Source organism: Maniola hyperantus, chromosome 24 (assembly GCF_902806685.2).
Source record: "Maniola hyperantus chromosome 24, iAphHyp1.2, whole genome shotgun sequence".
Lineage (NCBI taxonomy): Eukaryota > Metazoa > Arthropoda > Insecta > Lepidoptera > Nymphalidae > Maniola > Maniola hyperantus.
The window spans coordinates 1165196-1188212 of NC_048559.1; the positions used below are offsets into that span (position 1 = coordinate 1165196).

The window sequence follows — 23017 nt, forward strand, 5'->3', positions numbered from 1 at the left end:
CGACTCGCACTTGATCGGTCGGGAGTTCGATCCCAGACACGCATCTCTAACTTTTCGGACAAATATAACTTGCACAAAAAGCTGTAATAGCCTAGTGGTTAGGACGTCCGCCTTCTTATCGGAGGTCGGGGGTTCGATCCTGGGCACGCACCTCTAACTTTTCGAAGTTTTAATTAATTCAATATCACTTGCTTTAACGGTAAAGGAAAACATCGTGAGGAAACCTGCATGCCTGAGAGTTCACCATAATGTTCTCAAAGGTATGTGAAGTGTACCAATCCGCACATGGCCAGCGTGGTAGACTATGGCCAAAACCCTTCTCACTCTGAGAGGAGACCCGCGCTCTGTAGTGAGCCGATGATGGGTTGATCATGATGATGATGATGATGATCATCCAGATTCCAGAAGCGAGTTCTTTTTGTTTTGACGTTAACATCAATATGCAGAATAGCTGTTTTTATTTTCCACTTTACGCCGCGTCGCCGATAGCGAGCCGTCAAATAAATTCCAATCGACACAAATACTGCGAAAGAGGGTAAAGCAGGGGGCATAGTGGGGGCAATCACATTATAATATAATACAAGGTGTAACAAGAACGCTGGCAAAAACGAAGACAGGTGGATAGTACTGATGACACTGATGATTGCTGATATGACACCACAAAAAAACGTGATATTTTTTAAAAAAATCGACGTTAGAGGTCAACTAACGTAGCGTAAGTAGGCCACTCAGAGTCAATGCCGCGTCGTAGGCGGGGCAGTGACCCGAGTTTTGCACGCTATTCATTGCGGGTTTGAGAAATATTAAATCACTAAAACTACAAAATGAGGTAAATGGTTATTGGTATTCTGGTTACACCCTGTATTATAGTTGTGTTATAATAATTAACATAATATGTGGCTCGGTCAAGTCCGAAACAATAGAATTACGTTCACTTTAGACATATTATTATTACTGAAATATCATTCGTACTTGTTCATAGAGAAAATTTGGAAAAACATTTAGTATTTTTCATCCTCATTTTTCTCTATCAAAAATAGTACATTACAGCACGAGACCGGGAAGTAAGCATTTTCTGGTCGAGTGTGAGTTAGACCGCCGAGCCTTGGCGAGGACTGTCTATAACACGAGGCCAGAAAGGTACTCCCGGTCGAGGCATGTATAGTGCTTTTCTAAAAAAATTAAAACCTAAGCCCCAAAGTCATCAGACAATGTAAACATTTGGTTATGGCTTGTAATATTAATATGTTAGTGAATTTATTTCCTTTTGCCTAAATATGTTTAGATTTCTCTAGCGAATTACATTTACAAACCAATTCGAAAACGTATGGCTTACGCCTCTTTAACGCAGCGGTAAGTGTTTGTTGTCTTATAAGACAATGTTCAGATAAAACAAAATAAAATAAAACAGTTATTTCACTATGTTTGCGAAATATTCAACGCTTTAAATAAAATACTAGAAGCTGATATGTCCCCAGAGGAAAAATAATCAAATATTCGTATTATTTATAAATATTCAAACGTTGAAAAGTTTAAAACCTAAGCTTAAAAGTCGCCAAAACATGGAGGTAAATATTTGGTTATAGCTTGTAATTTATTTCCTTTTGCCTCGATGTGTTGGCGGCAAATATGTTTAGATTTCCCTTGCGAATTCGTTTACAAATTTCGCCAATTCCAAAACGTATGCTTGGTTGAACGTATGATTGACGAACTTCTTAACGCAGTGGTAAGTTCTTTTGTCTTATAAATTGGAATTCCTGTATTCGATTTCTTACCAGCAGAGAATATTTAAAAAAAATTAATTCAGGATTTTTGTTTGCAATAGCGGTAGAGTCAACTAGAGTGAGTGAGTGGTTTGATCCTGAGTCGACATCTGTCAAATAGGTGTTTGAGTAGTTGAGTTGAGGTGACGTGAAATCAATGATTTAAAAACGTTATAGTATTTTTAAAGCACTTTGTAATGTTGCTATAACGGCCCACGTCACATACCTAATCGTTTCATCGCTTACGTTTGGCACCTGCCAGTGTAGATGAAGCCTAGAGGTTTTGTTACAAGTTTCTTAACTGTCGTGATCTGTGGTATCGCTTAATCTCTTATAAATTTAACTCAAAGATCTTAAAAATATACATCATCATTGGCACGAAGTGAGAACGCATTTAAGGGCTAACTAAACTTGTCAGTGTTTGTTGTGGGCTCTTCTCAGACCTGGGCGCGCTTGGAACCCTCATAGCTTCAGTTTTAAGTAGGTACGTATTAATTATCACCACTATATAAATCTTACAAATTAACAATTTTGACCATCAGAAGCGTAACATTTTATATAAATAATTTGAGTTTGAGCTTGATTTTGTCATCTAAATATATAAAACTAGCTGATCCCCGCGGCTTCGCCCGCGTAGATTTAGGTTTTTAAAGATCCCGTATAGCCTATGTCACTCAGGAATAATGTAGCTTTCTACTGGTGAAAGAATTTTTAAAATCGGTTCAGTAGTTCTAAAGATTACCCCCTACAAACAAACTTAACGACATTACCTCTTTATATAATACTAGCTGATCCCCGCGGCTTCGCCCGCGTAGATTTAGGTTTTTAAAGATCCCGTATAGCCTATGTCACTCAGGAATAATGTAGCTTTCTACTGGTGAAAGAATTTTTAAAATCGGTTCAGTAGTTCTAAAGATTACCCCCTACAAACAAACTTAACGACATTACCTCTTTATATAATACAACGGGCCGTGCAGCAGAAATCGTAATATTTTAATTTCGCCATAACTTCAAAACCAAACGTCCAATTTTAATCATTCAAAGACCAAATATTATCTCCATAAACTGTTCTTAGTGATGAAATCATTTATTTTGATAAGGATTAATAGCATGAGTAAAATAAACGCGTTTAAATGTAGTCCAAAAAAATTCAAGATTTTTAAATAAAAAAATGGTTGCTGTGCCTCACTCGACATAGATGGGTATAGTGTGTCGCGGACTTTTTTGTAGATATTTATAAGGTCTACAATTAATTAGAACATTTTATGGTTCTATCTTTTATAGTTTAGGCAGCGTACGCAAAATAAGTAACTTTTCTGGTTGATTTTTTACACCTTGTGTCCGAAAAACCCAAATATCTTACGGAACCCTATTTTTTTCCAAAATAAAATATAGCCTATGTTACTCGTGGATAATGTAGCTTTCGAATGGTGAAAGAATTTTTAAAATCGGTCCAGTAGTTTTTGAGCCTATTCAGTACAAACAAACAAACAAACAAACAAACAAACAAACAAACAAACAAACAAACAAACAAACAAACAAACAAAGTTTTCCTCTTTATAATATTAGTGTAGATTAGTGTAGATGTAGACAACGGGCCGTGCAGCAGAAATCGTAATATTTTAATTTCGCCATAACTTCAAAACCAAACGTCCAATTTTAATCATTCAAAGACCAAATATTATCTCCATAAACTGTTCTTAGTGATGAAATCATTTATTTTGATAAGGATTAATAGCATGAGTAAAATAAACGCGTTTAAATGTAGTCCAAAAAAAATTCAAGATTTTTAAATAAAAAAATGGTTGCTGTGCCTCACTCGACATAGATGGGTATAGTGTGTCGCGGACTTTTTTGTAGATATTTATAAGATCTACAATTAATTAGAACATTTTATGGTTCTATCTTTTATAGTTTAGGCAGCGTACGCAAAATAAGTAACTTTTCTGGTTGATTTTTTACACCTTGTGTCCGAAAAACCCAAATATCTTACGGAACCCTATTTTTTTCCAAAATAAAATATAGCCTATGTTACTCGTGGATAATGTAGCTTTCGAATGGTGAAAGAATTTTTAAAATCGGTCCAGTAGTTTTTGAGCTTATTCAGTACAAACAAACAAACAAACAAACAAACAAACAAACAAACAAAGTTTTCCTCTTTATAATATTATATAGTGTAGATAGAAAGGTGACTGACTGACTGACTGACTGATCTATCAACGCACAGCTCAAACTACTGGACGGATCGGGCTGAAATTTGACATGCAGATAGCTATTAAGACGTAGGCATCCGCTAAGAAAGGATTTTAGAAAATTCAACCCCCTAAGGGGGTGAAATAGGGGTTTGAAATTCGTGTAGTCCACGCGGACGAAGTCGCGAGCATAAGCTAGTTGAATATTAAAAATAATACGCCCGGTGTGCCGCCAGCTTTTTTATTATCAAACCGTTAAGAGGGAAACAGACGTGCCTTCTATTTACTTGACACTGCAGTTATTAAATGTTTGCTCCACTTCGCTTCGAGTGCTCTACATTTTACACCAATAGGTCGATTTTTCAAAACCTGCACCAATCATCATTACAATCGCAATTCTCGTGATTGGCTGAATTTATGGTATGCTTGTTGCAACAATACATTGTAGCCAATAATGAGCGAGCATCAACAAATCAGAGGTGATTGCGATCGTGACATTGTAGCTGTCTTTTTACCGCAATCGAGCGGCAGTTGTCAATAAGTCCCTACTTAAAACAAAGTTTAAAACTAAAACCTGACTAGGCACTCCTCTTTTCGAGGGGGTTTTAGTGGGTATAAATCCCACATAACCCGATTAGATATCTTTAGAAGATTTCCCCCTCGAAAAAAAAGAAATGTACTGCCCTTAATAAACATAATTAATTAATTTTATTTTAATGTCACTTGGTATCACTACCCCTATTATAAATGCGAAAATTTGTTTGTTGTCGGTTTATTGGTTTGTTGGTTTATTGGTTTGTTGATTTATTGGTTTGTTAGTTTGTCCTCCAATCATGTCACAACAGGTTACCGGCCTGCTCGCTATATTTATTTAAAAAAAATGTAGAGTTGAAAACTACTCATTTCTTGATTTATTAACAGTAAAAATAACTTGTATTAAATCACAATCGACCTGTGAGAAGACAGGCGCCGGGCGCAAAAACAAAAGGTGATCTAACAAAGTATTGAAACTTCGAGAGAATTGTTCGATTGAAAAGGGAAGTTTTTTTAATTGACAAACTTTCATCAATTCATCTTAATAAAAAAAAAATTTAAAAAAAATATCCCCCTGTATCCAGAGACTTACTGATTTTGGTCGAAGTATTTTTGTTAACAAACAAAATTGTCATCATCATTATCATCAACCCATTGCCGGCGCACTACTAAGCACGGGTCTGCTCTAAGAATAAGAAGAGTGTAGGCCACAGTCCACCACGCTGGCCAAGGGTGGATTTTAGACTTCACACGTCTTTGCGAACATTATGGAGAACTTACAGGCACACAGGTTTTTTTTTTTTGGAATGCTAAAGTGAGTGATATTTTTAATTATTGCTTAAAATGCGCATAACTTCGAAAAGTCAGAAGTGTGTGCCCAGGATCGAACCCCCAACCTCTCGAATCAAGAAGAAAACTGCAATAGCTTACATACCAAAGGGGTATGGGTTTAATAAAAACTGCCATACCCCTTCCAGGTTAGCCCGCTATCATCTTAGACTGCATCATCACTTACCATCAGGTGAGATTGCAGTCAAGGGCTAACTTGTATCTGAATAAAAAAAAAAAAAACAATATTTAAGTATTTGTTATTTATTAGTAAACTAGCTTATGCTCGCGACTTCGTCCGCATGGACTACATAAATTTTAAACCCTCATTTAACCCACTTAGGGGTGCAATTACAGAAAAACCTTTCTTAGTGGATACCTACTTACAAAGAACACACCCTCCAAATTGCATGTCTCTAGGATCAGCGGTTTAGGCAGTCAGTCAGTCAGGACTTTGAATTTTATAAATACGATTTTAAATTAATTTTTTGACTTTCAGCCGTAGGTACTCAGAGTCGCTAATCGTTACTTAAGATTGAGTTAAAACGAGACAGATTTATGTGAGAGATATAGCTCTGTCTCGTTTTAACTAAGTTAAGTAACGATTAAGCGAATCTGAGTACGGCTGATGTCAGTCTATTTCACCACGTGTACAACATTGGTCATGCATAGAAACTCAATTTTGTTTCCCCTAGCTAGCCCGTTCTACAGTTTGTGGTAAAGCGCTTAGATTTCCCGAGCGAGTTGCCTCGTTTGCCGATTTTCGACTTTTCACCAATTTTGAAACATTGCGATGGATGGATTTTATTTTAAACTTGGTGTATGGCTCACAGACATTTTGAAAAAACCGGCCAAGTGCGAGTCAGGCTCGCACACTGAGGGTTCCGTACTACAGTCGTATTTTTCGACTTTTTTCACGATAATTCAAAAACTATGATGCATAAAAATAATAAAAATCTGTTTTAGAATGTACAGGTGAAGACCTTTCATATGATACCCCACTTGACATAGTCACTCACTTCGAAAGTTGAAAATACTTGATTTGAACTAGGTTATCGTTAGGATATGTAACATGTTCTCCGGTAATTGTTTTTAATTATTTACACAAACACATACATATTACTTATACTATCATAATATAAGTGTGCCCCACTAACAACAGACCGATGGGGCACATTTCACCCCATAAGCACGTAGATAATTGAAACACGTCACAGCCTAAAGAAGCACTACAGTCAGTCGAAGGAGTATAATTGTTCACTGCATTTTTAATGATGTCTAGCGACTTTGATGTCAATGATGATTATGAGTGAATGTTCATGGGTGGCGGAAACCACCTAAGATCAGGGTACCAGCTCTTTTGATTTTAATAAAAAAAACATCAATGGCGTCGTCTCAATGTACGTATAAAACTGTATAATTGTGTATGTATCTGTCTGTATTTAATTTTAAATTCACCTCGATTATTTTGTAAAATAAAGAGATATTTTTAATAAGTAAACAAAAAACCGCCAAAAGACAATTGTAAATAGCCATAGCTAGTATGTGACGTCATTCTGAATCCAACATGGCGGGGCACCAAAGATGGCGGACTAGTTTTTTTAACGCACTCCTACAATATGGGTATCAAATGAAAGGGCTTGCTGAAAATAACTCTAAAAATATAGTGACGTCACTCTAAATCCAATATGGCGGACTTCTAAAGATGGCCAAAATATTTTCAACCGATTGAGCTGAAATTTTGTATATCTACACGTTTAGTTTGGATGCCAATGCATGATTAGCTGCCCGTCATTCTAGGTTTCATTTGCTAGGTTTTCGGGGTGGCTGAGGACGAATATGGTATTATTCTTGAAATCCAAGATGGCCGCTGCGTCAATTTGACGTTTTCAAATTATGGGTGTCGTTTTCAAGGTTTTAGGGGTACTCACTGTACGTATCTACACTGTGAACATGTTCGTCCGTCAGGTCAGTGGCCGCTCGTGGCATCACGTCCGACGGTAATCATTCTAAATTATTTTCAGTCCGCTAGTCTAGTGGTAGGCACGTGACGGACGGATGTTGGAGGCGCTTATATTTTTTTCAAACGCCTCGAGCAAAAGTGGTTATCATGAAACATTGATGAAGCAGACGGAATACTCGTAGTCTATAAAACGGAGAGAGAGAAAAATAACCATCTATATCAGAAGCTGTGATAGCCTAGTGGTTAGGACGTCCGCCTTCTAATCGGAGGTCGGGGGTTCGATCCCGGGCACGCACCTCTAACTTTTCGGAGTTATGTGCGTTTTAATTAATTAAATATCATTTGCTTTAACGGTGAAGGAAAACATCGTGAGGAAACCTGCATGCCTGAGAGTTCTCCATAATGTTCTCAAAGGTGTGTGAAGTCTACCAATCCGCACATGGCCAGCGTGGTAGACTATAGCTAAGAACCCTTCGCACTCTGAGAGGAGACCCGCGCTCTGTAGTGAGCCGGTGATGGGTTGATCATGATGATGATGATGATGATATCAGACCGCAGATAGCTACAGCTGGGTATAGATATGCAACATTTGCCCGATTCGATCTGCTTACTAATTCGCTAATCCAGTGTCTAACGCGAATATTCAATTGTATAAAACTTTGTAATAAAAACCGGCCAAGTGCGAGTCAGGCTCGCGCAATGAGGGTTCCGTACTACAGTCGTATTTTTTCGACATTTTGCACGATAATTAAAAAACTATGATGCATAAAAATAAATAAAAATCTGTTTTAGAATGTACAGGTGAAGACCTTTCATATGATACCCCACTTGATATAGTCACTCACTTCGAAAGTTGAAAATACTAACTATTAGTTCATGACCACAATTTAATTTTTTTTGTGTGATCTAGCCCTACATTCACGGTTTTCAGATTTTTGCCCAAATGTCAGCTATAAGACTACCTATTTGCCAAATTTCATGATTCTAGATCAACGGGAAGTACCCTGTAGGTTTCTTGACAGACAGACAGACAGACAGACAACAAAGTGATCCTATAAGGGTTCCGTTTATCTTTTTGAGGTACGGAACCCTAAAAACTAGCTTATGCTCGCGACTACGCCCGCGTGGACTACACAAATTTCAAACCCCCTATTTCACCCCCTTAGGGGTTGAATTTTCAAACATCCTTCCATTCTTAGCGGATGCCTACGTCATAATAGCTATCTGCATGCCAAATTTCAGCCCGATCCATCCAGTAGTTTGAGCTGTGCGTTGATAGATCAGTCAGTCAGTCAATCCTTTTATATATTTAGACAAACAACAACTGCTATCGTACGACATAATTCCTAGGCTATCATATCTAGACGATTTCTATTCAAAATGAACGGCTCCCATAAAAACCCACCCGTATACAATAAACTCCTATCTTAACGACTCTGAGATGCGGAATTTCTAAACGTGTCACAGATAACAAATAGGTTGACTGTACCTATCTTCTAAAACGTACAAACCTTATAAAAATAACCAACCAAGTGCGAGTCAGACTCACGCACCGAGAGTTCCGTACTACAGTCGTATTTTTTCGACATTTTGCACGATAAATCAAAAACTATAATGCATAAAAATAAATAAAAATCTGTTTAAGAATGCACAAGTGAAGACCTTTCATATGATACCCCACTTGATATAGTTTTTTTTGTGATGTAAACACAAATACACGGTTTTTTCCTTTGTTATGCTGTAAGATCTACCTACCTATCAAATTCATGATTCTAGGTCAACGGGTAGTACCCTATAGGTTTCTTTGACAGACACGATTAACGACGGCGACGGGCAGATAGACAGACAAACAGACAAACCAAGTGACCTATAAGAGTTCCTTTTTTCATTTTGAGGTACGGAACCATAAAAATCGTAATAGTAATAGTTTTACCTGACGTTATGTAACTTTAATATTCCGTTACTCAGCAACTATAATGTTCAAAGTTTTAATTACTTCTTCTCCGATCGGATCAGGTAATTCGTTTCACTTTTAATGACTTTTGGAGAAATTTTAACAGACTGATATTAATTTAATAATAATAATAATAATAATGTTATTTATTTCAGGCAAATTGTACCCATATTATTACAGAGGTCAAATATAAAATTAAATTAAAATTTAGATTCTAAGGTAAAAAATCAATATTTGTTTGGTGTTATCATACTCTGGTGTGTTTAGTGGCGGTATTCGTGAATCGCTCTTTATACATTCTAAACACCAAACCAGAAGGCCAAAACAAAACAAAGGCCAATTTGCAAATAGTTTTAAGCTTCGTAAATCCCTGCCGATATTATAAATATTAGAAACATATTAGAGCCTCATTAGCTCAACGGTTAAAGAAGCGGACTGAAACCGAAAGGTCGCCGGTTCAAATCCCACCCGTTGCACTATTGTTGTACCTACTCCTAGCACGCTTTACCACACAATATATAATAGTACTGAAAGGGAATATTAGTCAACAATTAACTTGGCTAATATTCTTTAAAAAAAATGCGAAAATGTTGTGACAAGTTTACGTAATTAAATCAGGTCAAACTACTTGCCTGATCGGGCTGAATTTTGGCATCCATATAGCTATTATGATGTAGACATCCGCTAAGAAAGGATTTTTGAAAATTCAACCTCTAAGGGGGTAAAATATAGGGTTGAAATTTGTGTAGTCCACGTGGATGAAGTCGCGAGCATAAACTAGTTATGTCACAGTGTTTAGCGTACCTATTACGTATTGACAATCAAAACGTTGCTTCGAGTTTGAGTTTTAAAAATCCATCCTTGACACGAACTAGATGTTAGTTGGGTAAAAACAATCAACCTTTCTACACATCTCTACTAATGCCCGGTTTCTGAACTCGCCAGTTATGAAATGAAATGATTTGAAATGAAATGATTTATTTGTTTTAAAAGGTCTTTTTAAAATTGTGCCAGGGATCCTGAAGTAAGTTTGCAAAACCTGAATCTCAGGGTCCCCGCTCTCCCTCCTCCATCATTAACAAATAAACACTTAGGTATAACAACAATATGAAACTTAAAAATACGTGTGTGTGGTGTGTATGAGTGTGTGTGTGTACATATGTGTATCAGTGTGTATTGTGAGTGCGAGTGTGTACATGTGTATATTTTTATAACAAATAACAAATTTCAAATTTAACCTAGTTACCTATTTATATTTATGTGCTCCTTAGCTATTGATTCAATAAAGTTATGTATAGGATAACCGTCGGTTAACTGTCTATGCGTTTCTGAGTACAACAATAACTATAAAACCGATAACCAGTTCATTATTCTGTCACTAGATGGGTATGTTACAGGAACGAGTATGAAATGCATATTATCCTTTTATTTTGCCATCAATACTAATTTTATTTATATTAGCATTTTTTTCTATGCTAAATAAGTGGCATACTGACAGAAGAAACGTCGGATAACTTTATAGAATCGATAAACGGCGCACATTGGCCAGTTAAGTTTAAACGGAGTTTATTTTACATTGCGTTGTTCAGAAAGAAACGCACTGTCTCGAGTTATCGGACCAATAGCGCTATTGAATAGATAAACCGTCGTTAAAAGTACCTAAGAAACCGGGCATTAGTAGTACAATCCAGAACGAGGTGATTTAAATAAACAACTGATACCTTTTTTTTTTTTTTTTATTCAGATACAAGTTAGCCCTTGACTGCAATCTCACCTGGTGGTAAGTGATGATGCAGTCTAAGATGATAGCGGGCTAACCTGGAAGGGGTATGGCAGTTTTTATTAAACCCATACCCCTTTGGTTTCTACACGGCATCGTACCGGAACGCTAAATCGCTTGGCGGCACGGCTTTGCCGGTAGGGTGGTAACTAGCCACGGCCGAAGCCTCCCACCAGACCAGACCAGAAATTTAGAAATTATAAAATTCCAAACCCCTGCCAGGAATCGAACCCGGGACCTCCTACTATTAAGACCACAGCGCTCACCACTGCGCCATGGAGGTCGTCAAATACCTACTCAAATGTTCTGGCCATCTTCAATAAATTTCTCAGCCAGTTTCCAGACCGTATAACAATAACTAATCCGGAGAGGGACCGTAAATTTAGAAATGCCGCTAACTACACAAGTTTCACTATTGAGGCGGGACGACACGAAACTGTTCTAAACTCTAAAACTCTAAATATGCTTTGACCAAGGTGACCCTGATTTTTTAAAACTGCCAACTAAATTCTAAAATAAACTTTGCTGCTTGAATATTTCGTTGTTCACTTATTTTGTTTTTTATTACCAACCGTCGATATTTTTAAGGTTCCGTACCCTTCTAGGACACTTTGTTGTCTGTCGGTCCGTTTGTCCGTCTGTCCGTCGTGTCTGTCAAGAAAACCTATAGGGTAAACCTAACTACAAAATGAGATAAATGATTATTGGTATTGGATTGTGTTTAGATAGTATAACAATAGGGCCGATTCTCTTGTACACAATCTCAAAACTAAACTAAATTAACAGGTCTGAATCTAGAGCTATCCTTTTCGGCAAGCAACTTTATGAAAGTGATAGCAATAAATTTAGACGTGCCATTTTAGTTTAGTTTAGAGATTGTGTACTATGGAATTAGCCACAATTGGCACCGATTCTAAGCACAACCTAATTTTAGAGTATTCGCACCCTCTTCTTACTATTGTAATATGAAAAGGACAGAAGCAGTTTGACATTTCTAAATTTAATTTTTAGATGGTAAAACCCGTGATTTTAGCACGCACTCACGAACCTACTGTTTAAATTTGTATTGTGCACTAAAATTTAGAGTCTTTAAATGTGAAAGTCATGTTCCGTTCCTTTTTTAGCATTACTAAAAAGAAAAGGATGCAGATACTCTAAATTTAGTTTAGAGAGAGACTAGAGAATCGGGGCCAATAACGCTAAGTTTTAGCTAGCGTTCTGGTTACACCCTGTATGAATAACAAACTTCAATCAAACCGCTAATGGCAACATATATTAGAAGGGTATATTGAGTGTTACTATTAATTTCCTTGGATTCCACGCTGGAGTAGGTTCCCCATTTATGGAATGGAGGATATATCGAATTGTTTGTTATGATTTATTGTGGGCCGCCCGTCTCAAGCTGTCAGTTACACGTCGCCGCCGGGTGTGGTTGGTAAAGTGGCTATGTGTGTTTACTATACATAATCTATCCGCGGAAAAAATTGTATGGGACTCTCTCTGTTTTGTCTGGTGGGAGGCTTTGGCCGTGGCTTGTTACCACCCTATCGGCAAAGCCGTGCCGCCAAGCGATTTAGCGTTCCGGTACGATGCCGTGTAGAAACCAAAGGGGTTATGGGTTTAATAAAAACTGCCATACCCCTTCCAGGTTAGCCCGCTATCATCTTAGACTGCATCATCACTTACCACCAGGTGAGATTGCAGTCAAGGGCTACCTTGTATCTGAATAAAAAAAATAAAAAAAAATCCCATACAAAGGATAGAGACAAAAATCTGAATGGGCGCTAACCATTTTGAGTCACCAACCAATCGCAAACGAAACTTTGTTTTCTAAGTGAATTCTAAATGTGTGTGTGTGTTTGTGTTTCCTGTGGGAATCCTTTGATTGTCCAGGATAAAAGTAGCTAATTGCAATCGAAAATGGATGCGGGCTAAACTGGAAGGGGTATGGCAGTTTTTATTAAACCCATACCCCTTTGGTTTCTACACGGCATCGTACCGGAACGCTAAATCGCTTGGCGGCACGGTTTTGCCCGTAGGGTAGTAACTAGCCACGGCCAAAGCCTTCTGCCAGACCAGATCAGAAATTTAGAAATTAAAAGTCAAAGTCAAAGTCAAATGATTTATTCAAAATAGGTAATAAATTACTCGTATTGATGGTCTGGTATGGTGTTACATTTGTAAGATATTATAGTGGTGATAATTATTACGCAAACTTAAAACTAAAGCTACGAGGGTTCCAAACGCGCCTAGGTCTGAGAAGAGCCCACAACAAACTCAGCCGGGTATTCTTTTTATTATCACCACTTTACAAAATTATTGAAACTTATTAGAAATATCACAAAGTCGTTAAGCAACTCATTCCCAAGCTTGCTTATCATTTAAATAATCCTTTACATTGTAATAGGATTTTCCAATTAGTTTACGTTTTATGAAAACTTTAAACTTGTTGAGAGACTTGTTGTAAAATTCCAAACCCCTGCCGGGAATCGAACTCGGGACCTACCACTAAAAGGACCACAGCGCTTCCCACTGCGCCAGGGAGATCGTCAACTTCTATGTGTTAAAGGAATTTAAGTAATTCAACCATCATCATGATCAACCCACTACCGGCTCACTACAGAGCACGGGTCTCCTCTCAGAGTGGGAAGGGTTTTGGCCATAGTCTACCACGCTGGCCATGTGCGGATTGGCAGACTTCACACACCTTTGAGAACATTATGAAGAACTCTTAGGCATGCTGGTTTTCTCACGATGTTTTCCTTCACCGTTAAAGCGAGTGACATTTAATTAATTAAAACGTACATAACTCCGAATTGTTAGAGGTGCGCGCCCGGATTCGAACCCCCGATCTCTGATTAGAAGGCGGACGTCCTAACCACTAAGCTATCACAGTAATTCAGTAAGTATTGTTTAATACAAGCCATCTGTTCCGTTCGTTCTTTATTCCCGTGCTCAGTGATGATGGCCGCTCGGTCACTCAGAAATACGATTTCTAAACGAAATACTATTTCCAAACGAAACACTTTTTCTTTCAGGGCTCGAAATAGGAAAAGATTGCGTGTGAAAAAAGACTGATTCGTACAATAAGCACTTACTTGCTTGGGAAAGTAAATTAGTAGTTTTATGCAGGTTTTCTTAAGGTGTTTTATTTTACCGTTAAAGCTAGTGATATTTAAGTTGTAGGTATGATATTTAAGTGGTATTTTTGACGACCTCCCTGGCGCAGTGGTGAGCGCTGTGGTCTTAATAGTGGGAGGTCCCGGGTTCGATTCCTGGCAGGGGTTTGGAATTTTATAATTTCTAAATTTCTGGTCTGGTCTGGTGGGAGGCTTCGGCCGTGGCTAGTTACCACCCTACCGGCAAAGCCGTGCCGCCAAGCGATTTAGCGTTCCGGTACGATGCCGTGTAGAAACCAAAGGGGTATGGGTTTAATAAAAACTGCCATACCCCTTCCAGGTTAGCCCGCTATCATCTTAGACTGCATCATCACTTACCACCAGGTGAGATTGCAGTCAAGGGCTAACTTGTATCTGAATAAAATAAAATAAAAAAAAAGTGCTTAAAGGTCTGTACGCACCTGAACCACACGAGTAGAGAACTGCGCTGCGCTGCACTGCAGGGCGCGTCACTTCAGGCCGCTCGTCGGTACCTATCGCACTACAACTGCAATAAGAATAAGAATAAGAATAATTTATTTTGAATTTAGAATTTAGAATTTAGACACAAGAAACAAGTTTCCTACCCTCTGCACTAGGAAAACCCTGTATTGCAGAAGGCAGTTACAAGTTTTTTTTTTAAACTAAGGACTTAATATATTATATCTTATATTATACTAAAATTATAGGTAAGAGAACGAGTTTCCTACCCTCTGCACTAGGAAAAAACCTGTGTTGCAGAAAGGCAGTTACAAGTTTCCTAAAAACTAACCTAATATTATACTTCACCTAATACTATACCTAATGTTAAACTAAAATTATAGATAAGAGTGAGTGTGTGTTCGTGTGTGTTTTCTGTATGTGTGTGTGTATATATATGTGTGTGAGCGTGCGTGTGTGTGTGTGTGTGTGAGTGGGCGCGCGCGCAAACTATATTCTTATTTTTAAAATATTTTCTGTTTCTTCATAGCCTTTGGATGCCAGCCAGCTTTTAATTGCTTTGGTCAAATTGAATTTATTTATCTAAATATATAAAAGGAAAAGGTGACTGACTGACTGACTGACTGACTGACTGACTGACTGACTGACTGATCTATCAACGCACAGCTCAAACTACTGGACGGATCGGGCTGAAATTTGGCATGCAGATAGCTATTATGACGTAGGCATCCGCTAAGAAAGGATTTTTGAAAATTCAACCCTTAAGGGGGGGAAATAGGGGTTTGAAATTTGTGTAGTCCACGCGGACGAAGTCGCGAGCATAAGCTAGTTTGGTATATTTTGATATCTTTGTTAGCCCTGCTAAATATATTATACGCCAATGATGAGCTAAATTCATATTGTGATCCAGCGAAACATGTATTTGCAGAGTGCGTAGAAAGTTTGATTAAGTACTCTTTTGCTATTGTCTATAGCGCTGGGATCGATTTCAGAGTGGAATCGCAAAATTATTGAAAATAGGTATTGTTGCCGGACATTAAGTACATTACATCCCTTCCTCAGCAGGTACGACAAGCTCCGTCTCTTAACGTTTTCAAGACTCGTGTATATAAACACTATCTAAAATGTCAGAACCCTTCTATGTAATTACACATTATTAAATATATTATCCTACAATTAAAACATCAATATTACTCATAATATTATTGTTGTATATTTATTATTCATCTATCACTATATTATATATTAATATATGTATATATATTATGTATTATATATGTACCTGTGTATATCTTTATCTATATATTATTATTAAGGCATTTCTGTGCCTATTAATATACATATTATTACTTATATTATAATTATTATCTTTATGTTCCCTAACAACTTACGTACACCTTAAACCCAGTTTTCACTAGCCCTTAAATCCTCTTCAACCTAGTTGCCTGGTAGAGATCGCTTCACAGCGATAAGGCCGCTGATTGTATGTTCTTCTCTTACATGTTTCTTTTTGTGTATTTTCTTTTTGGTGTACAATAAAGAATATTAAACTAAACTAAACTACATCCTTTGTATAAGTCGTAATACGCGGCAGCTCGCGTCACTTTTACACCCGTTCGCGTACGAGCAACAACGTCGCAAGATCAGTGACAGTGAACAGGGAAAGGGTGGCAGGGAAAGGTGACATCCTAGGGGTTGGGACTTCACACGCATTCAATCAGTTAACGATTTCAAATCAAATCAAATCAAATTATTTATTGCTTATTTGGGTTTACAATGGTTCTTAGTCATACATTGTGGTAAGTACAGCCAAATACCTTATATACTAAGGCATGCAATATTATGTTAGAATTATTTTACGTATTTTTTAATTATTCTTTTAAATTTGCTTATTTAAAAAAAAAAAAAAAAAAATTATAAATATTTATAAAATTTTGTCACAATAATAAATTAAATAATACATAAATCAATCAGAACACTTATAACCTCCTCAGAACAATGTCAATATGGGCTAGCTACCAAATAATCAAATTTGATTACGCTACTTCAAGCATGGCTCTCTCCACAGATAAGTGAATATCTATGGCTCTCTCCATCACCCGCTGAGTGACTCTGAGCTCTGAAAATACATTATACGCTTGAATGTAATACGAATTCCGCAAATGAGCCCCGCGTATCAAACTTCAGAGATATTAAAATAACTTTCCACTGCAACGCATTAACGTTCGCGCCAAACCCAATAGTAATATCGGATTTAACTGTCGAACATTATGCACTCCCGGTACCTACTCGACGTATTCCCTCGTAAACATAATAATAAATGTATTACATTGTATCTGGTTATTTGGCCTACATATCGTAAGGCTGCAGATACACCAGTACCCGTAGTACAAGATTTTAGGTCTCACCAAACCAAACCAAATTCGAGAGTCGAAATACTTCCGCGTTACAGTAAACTGGATCTTAAATGCCTTGTTTTAAAGCTCAAGTTTGTCTACACTTCTACAGCCAGCGCTCCAAGCGGAAACATTGCGAAATTAAAATCAGTGGCATTGAATATTTGACTTCAATTCAAGGCGTTTAAGATCCAGTTTACTGTAACGCGGAAGTATTTCGACTCTCGAATTTGGTTTGGTTTAGTGAGACGTAAAATCTTGTACTACGGGTACTGTAGGTACGTTTTACTTACACTGATGTAAACACTCTCATATTATATACAGGGTTACAGGAAAATAGGACACGATCCCGTTAAGGGGTTATAGTACAGGACATTAGCTATCAAACGACCCCTAAAGTGATTATGCAAAAGTGTATCGTTTTCGAGTTATTCATTTTTTTATTTTTTTCTAGGTAAAGGGGTGTTTATCACTTTAAAAATTTATAAAAAAAAGGAACAATGTATTTCATCAGTTTGTTTTTTACTTCTTGCTACTAAATATCCTTGTTAATATAATAAACAGTTATAAAACAAGAAAAATCTTCAAGCATTTTAAAATTACAGCCCAAAAACTTTACAAGTTTTTGATTTTTAAATTTGAATAACTTGCAAATTATCTGTAAAAATTACTGTGGCACTTATCCTGCGGATTATTTTAAAAACATCTACGTTTTGTTAGCTATCCATTGGTACAAAAAAGTTACAGATAAAATCATAAAATCAAGAAAAAATTACACAACAATAGAGACCAGGTAGAAAATTCTAACAAATGCTATTGCCAAAGAATTAAATCAGCCCCCCAATTGTGTAAGAATAACCATTTCATGGCTATCGCAATCGTCAAGAATTCGGCCCTTTGATTGGCTGTGAAAAAATGTAAACAGCGAATCAACCAATCAAATGGCAGAATTTCTTGACGATTGCGATAGCCATGAAATGGTTATTCTTACACAATTGGGGGGCAGAATCAATGTAAAAACGAGTTTAATGCAAAATCGTTGAAGATTATTTTTGTTTGTAACGACAAGTTGTACTCGGCTAAAACTATGTGAAACCGAGCTATCAAAAAACAAACGCAACAAATCGATAAACGATGTTCTGATTTTGTAGATTTTTTTCATTAATAAGTTGTTTCCTTTGTTCCAGGCGGTAGATTACCTCAAAAAACGGACTCCTGCGCGCGCCGCGCTTATGATCGCGGCAGTGTGGCTCATGAGTGCTCTAGTGTGTATACCACCCTTACTGGGCTGGCGGGTGTCGCGGCCGCCTGAGCAGTTCCCGCAATGCAAGGTAAATAGTAGAGGTAGAACATTTCACAGGTAGCATGTGAAAAATCATATGAAAAACCTTTTCATACAGGGTGTAACCAGAACGCTAGCAAAAACTTAGCGGTATTGTTATACTATCTATACACAATCCAATACCAATAACCATTTGCCGCATTTTGAAGTTTTAGTGATTTAGTATTTTTCAAACCCGCAATGTCTAGCGAGCAAAACTGGGGTCAATGCCCCACCTACGACGCGGCATTGACTCCGAGTGGCCTACTTACGCAACGTTCGTTGACCTCTAACGTCAGTCAGATGTTTATTTGCAATATATGGTGAACATTTTCAAAATATAGGATGTGGCTCATGAGTGCTCTAGTGTATATTCCGCCCTTACTGGGCTGGCGGGTGTCGCGGCCGCTCGAGCAGTTCCCGCAATGTGAAAAATCATATGAAAAACCTTTTCATATTAGGTATGTAACACTTGTAGTAGGAGAGCCCAAGAGGCTGAATAGGGATTTACTCGAGCGTTGTGAGGATCTATTGGGTTGTGAAGATTAGGTGCTAAAAAGAAGAAAAAAAATGTTATATAGGCTGTTACCACAACACTGGCAAAAACGAAGATAGATGAAAGAACTGATGATTACTGATATGGTAACACAAAAAAAAAACGCGAAAAATTACAATAAAAATTCTATATTTTGTAAAAGTTCACGATATATTGCAAATAAATATGACTGACGCTAGAGGTCAACGAAAGTTCCGTCAGTAGGTCACTCGGAGTCATTACCACGTCGAAGGTGGAGCGTTGACCCGAGTTTTGCACGCTATACATTGCGCAAAAATTGAACTCGCTCAGAATACATTAACCTTAACACTACTTAACTGACAGAGTTTGAACCATTTCATGCAAAGTATAAGTCCCGCAAATTGGTAATGCGCGTGGCCGCCATTTTAGTGACGTCAGCACTAGACTCAAGTTTCGAGCTGATAGTATATTTTATTTAGGCTGACGTCAAAATGACGTCATTTCGATTTTAATGAGACATGGTTCCAGCGCAATAGCGATTTGCGGGACTTATAGCAACGTTTATCACAGCCTGAAATGGTTAAACTGTTAACTAGGCAATTATACCTCAAGTTAAATACCTTGTGAATAATCTAAATACTTATTACCCCCCACCCCCAGCCCGGGGGATTGAGATAAGTTTATTATGTATGTAACTAATTTCACACCGTCAAGTTTTGAATCGTTGTTTGCGCGAGGCTGCTAGTGCTGTACTTTGACCGTAATATTATATTTATCGATAAATCATCATCATCAACCGATAGACGTCCACTGCTGGACATAGGTCTCTTGTAGGTACTTCTACACGCCACGGTCTTGCGCCGCCGCGCCGCCAGCGGCTCCCTGCGACTCGTCTGATTTCGTCCGTCCACCTAGTGGGGGGTCTTTCAACGCTGCGTCTTCCGGTGCGAGGTCGCCATTCCAGCACCTTGGGACCCCAACGTCTATCGGTTTTACGAACTATGTGCCCTGCCCAATTGCCACTTCAACTTCGCAACTCGTTGAGTTATGTCAGTTACTCTAGTTCTCCTACGGATCTCCTCATTTCCTCATTGATCACGTAGAGAAACTCCGCACATAGCTCTCTCCATCGTCCGCTGAGTGACTCTGAGCTTTCTTATGAGGCCCATAGTTAGCGACCATGTCTCGGAACCATAAGTCATCACTGGCAACACGGACTGTTCGACACACCTCTTTCTCGAAATGGGACCTACCCAACTGGATTGTGTGTCCTAGGTATATAAGCAGTGGCGTGCAGGTCATAGAGGCATAAAAGCTCTGCTTACCCTAGTTGAAATGGCTCAATGGTCATTTTTCATCATGACAGCCTCTAAATAGGTAACCTAACTGACTAATGCCTATTGCCTACCCTAGCTTGGAACCCTATGCACGCCACTGTATATAAGTATACTCGTCTACAATTTCGAGTACAATTTTAATCTAAATATACAAAAAGGAAAAGGTGACTGACTGACTGACTGACTGACTGAGTCAGTCGACTGATCTATCAACGCACAGCTCAAACTACTGGACGGATCGGGCTGAACTTTGGCATGCAGATAGCTATTATGATTTTTGAAAATTAATCCCCTTAGGGAGTGAAATAGGGGGTTGAAATTTGTGTAGTCCACGCGGACGAAGTCGCGGGCATAAGCTAGTTTTATATATTTAGACTAACTTATGCTCGCGACTTCGTCCGCGTGGACTACACAAATTTCAAACCCCTATTTCACCCCCTTAGGAGTTGAATTTTCAAAAATCCTTTCTTATCGGATGCCTACGTCATAATAGCTATCTGCATACCAAATTTCAGCCCGATCCATCCAGTAGTTTGAGCTGTGCGTTGATAGATCAGTCAATCAGTCAGTCAGTCAGTCACCTTTTCCTTTTTTATATTTAGAAGATTACTATTTATCATCGATATTTCTATCCTGTCCCTCCCTAAACACAATATAATACAGTTCAACAACTCACAAACTTCCCAAACTTGTGGGATTATGACGAGACAGTGTCCCAATTATACATTTTAATATGTAGATAGTTATATAATTACTAGCTGATGCCCGAGACTTCGTCCGCGTGGATTTGCTTTTGAAAAAACCAACAAATAAACACTTTTGCATTTATAATGGGGGTAGTAATGGTGGAATAAAGAAACTCACATAAATTAATTAATTAAAAAAGAGCCTCAATAGCTCAACCGGTGTAGGAGTGGACTGAAAACCGAAAGGTCGACGGTTCAAACCCCGCCCGTTGCACTATTGTCGTACCTACTCCTAGCACAGGCTTGACGCTTAATTGGAGAGGAAAGGGGAGTATTAGTCATTTAACATGGCTAATATATTCTTTAAAAAAAAAAAAAATTAATTAAATTCAGTTAAACTTTTTTTTTTTTTTAATACAATAAAACTTAAAGCTAGCCTTATCTAATTACTATATAAATCATGACCGCGTGGAATGGTGCCAAGAATACTGGCTGCATTTCCGCGCTGGACAGCCAGGCTGATCAGGTTAAACTTTTAGAAGTACTTTTGAATCACCTTTCATACATAGGTAGGTACATATTATATTTCGTATAGGTACATACTTACATAGGTAACCCTAAGAATATTACGTTCCTTTATTTGGACAGTCGTAAATAAATAAAAAGTAGGTACCTATAGTACAAAAAGCTACTAAATAAAATAATGCTTCATCCAGACAGGTACAGTTGGGATATTTTATTGTGCTCGGGATCGAACCCCCGATCTCCCGATTAACCACTACGCTATCACCGTTTTTTTTATACCTATCAATGAGATTATCATCATCATCATTATCAACCGATAGACGTCCACTGCTGGACATAGGTATCCTGTAGGGACGTCCACACGCCACGATCTTGCGCTGCTTGAATCCAGCGGCTCCCTGCGTCTCGTCTGATGTCGTCCGGCTACCTAGTGGGGGGGGGGGGGGTCTTCCAACGCTGCGCCTTCCGGTGCGAGGTCGCCATTCCAACACCAATAAGCTACTTCATCATGATCAACCCATCACCGGCTCACTACAGAGCGCGGGTCTCCTCTCAGAGTGAGAAGGGTTTTGGCCATAGTCTATCACGCTGGCCATGTGCAGATTGGTAGACTTCACGCACCTTTGAGAACATTATGGAGAACTCTCAGGCATGCAGGTTTCCTCACGATATTTTCCTTCACCGTTAAAGCAAGTGATATTTAATTAATTAAAACGCACATAATTCCGAATAGTTAGAGGTGCGTGCCCGGGATCGAACCCCCGACCTCCGATTAGAAGGCGGACGTCCTAACCACTAGGCTATCACAGCTTACTAATACTAATAAGATACTTACTATTAAAGTATTCTGTGCAACGAATAAAAAAAGTTTAACAAAATTATAGGTAGCGTTATAGCACCACGAAAATGTTTACCCTTTTACAGCGGCGCTAACGAAGTTTGAGTCCGAGCATAAAATCCCGGGATTAAAATATTCGTCACGCTTTACCCCGGACTGCCCGGATGGTGCTCCCACCACAAGGCGCGCAAATTATTCATAAAAATGAGGTTTAAAAAATTGGTCAAGTGCGAGTCGAAAAACACGTGTAAGGTTCCGTAGCCATTCTATAGTTGCTGAAAAAGTTGTTGGGGACCTGAAAGAAATCTAAGCTGTTCCAATGCCCACTTCATTTATTACTATAACTAGCTTATGCTCGCGACTTCGTCCGCGTGGACTACAAAATTTCAAACCCCTATTTAACCTCCTTAGGAGTTGAATTTTCAAAAATCCTTTCTTAGCGGATGCCTACGTCATAATAGGTATCTGCATGCCAAATTTCAGCCCGATCCGTCCAGTAGTTTGAGCTGTGCGTTGATAGATCAGTCAGTCAGTCAGTCAGTCAGTCACCTTTTCCTTTTATATATATAGATTAATAATTTTTGGTGCATCTATACAGGGTGTAACCCGAATGCTGGCAAAAACAAAGACAGGTGATAGTACTGATGATTACTGATGATACCACAAAAAAAACGCAAAAAAAAATTTATAAAAAATCCTATAATTTTGTAAAAGTTTACGATATATCTAATATAAATAAATATATAAAAAGAAAAGGTGCCTGACTAACTGTAACTGACTGATC

At 38.2% G+C, this 23017-nt stretch overlaps 1 protein-coding gene across 1 annotated transcript in view; it reads left to right on the forward strand.

Moving 5' to 3' along the window:
* The window catches only part of Octalpha2R (alpha2-adrenergic-like octopamine receptor), a 403149-nt gene that overhangs the window by 170554 nt on the left and 209578 nt on the right, over positions 1-23017 (forward strand). Inside the window, exon 3 of the mRNA XM_069506894.1 lies at positions 18197-18340. Within this exon, the coding sequence (XP_069362995.1) occupies positions 18197-18340 (144 nt within the window). The remainder of the gene's footprint in view (positions 1-18196; positions 18341-23017) is intronic.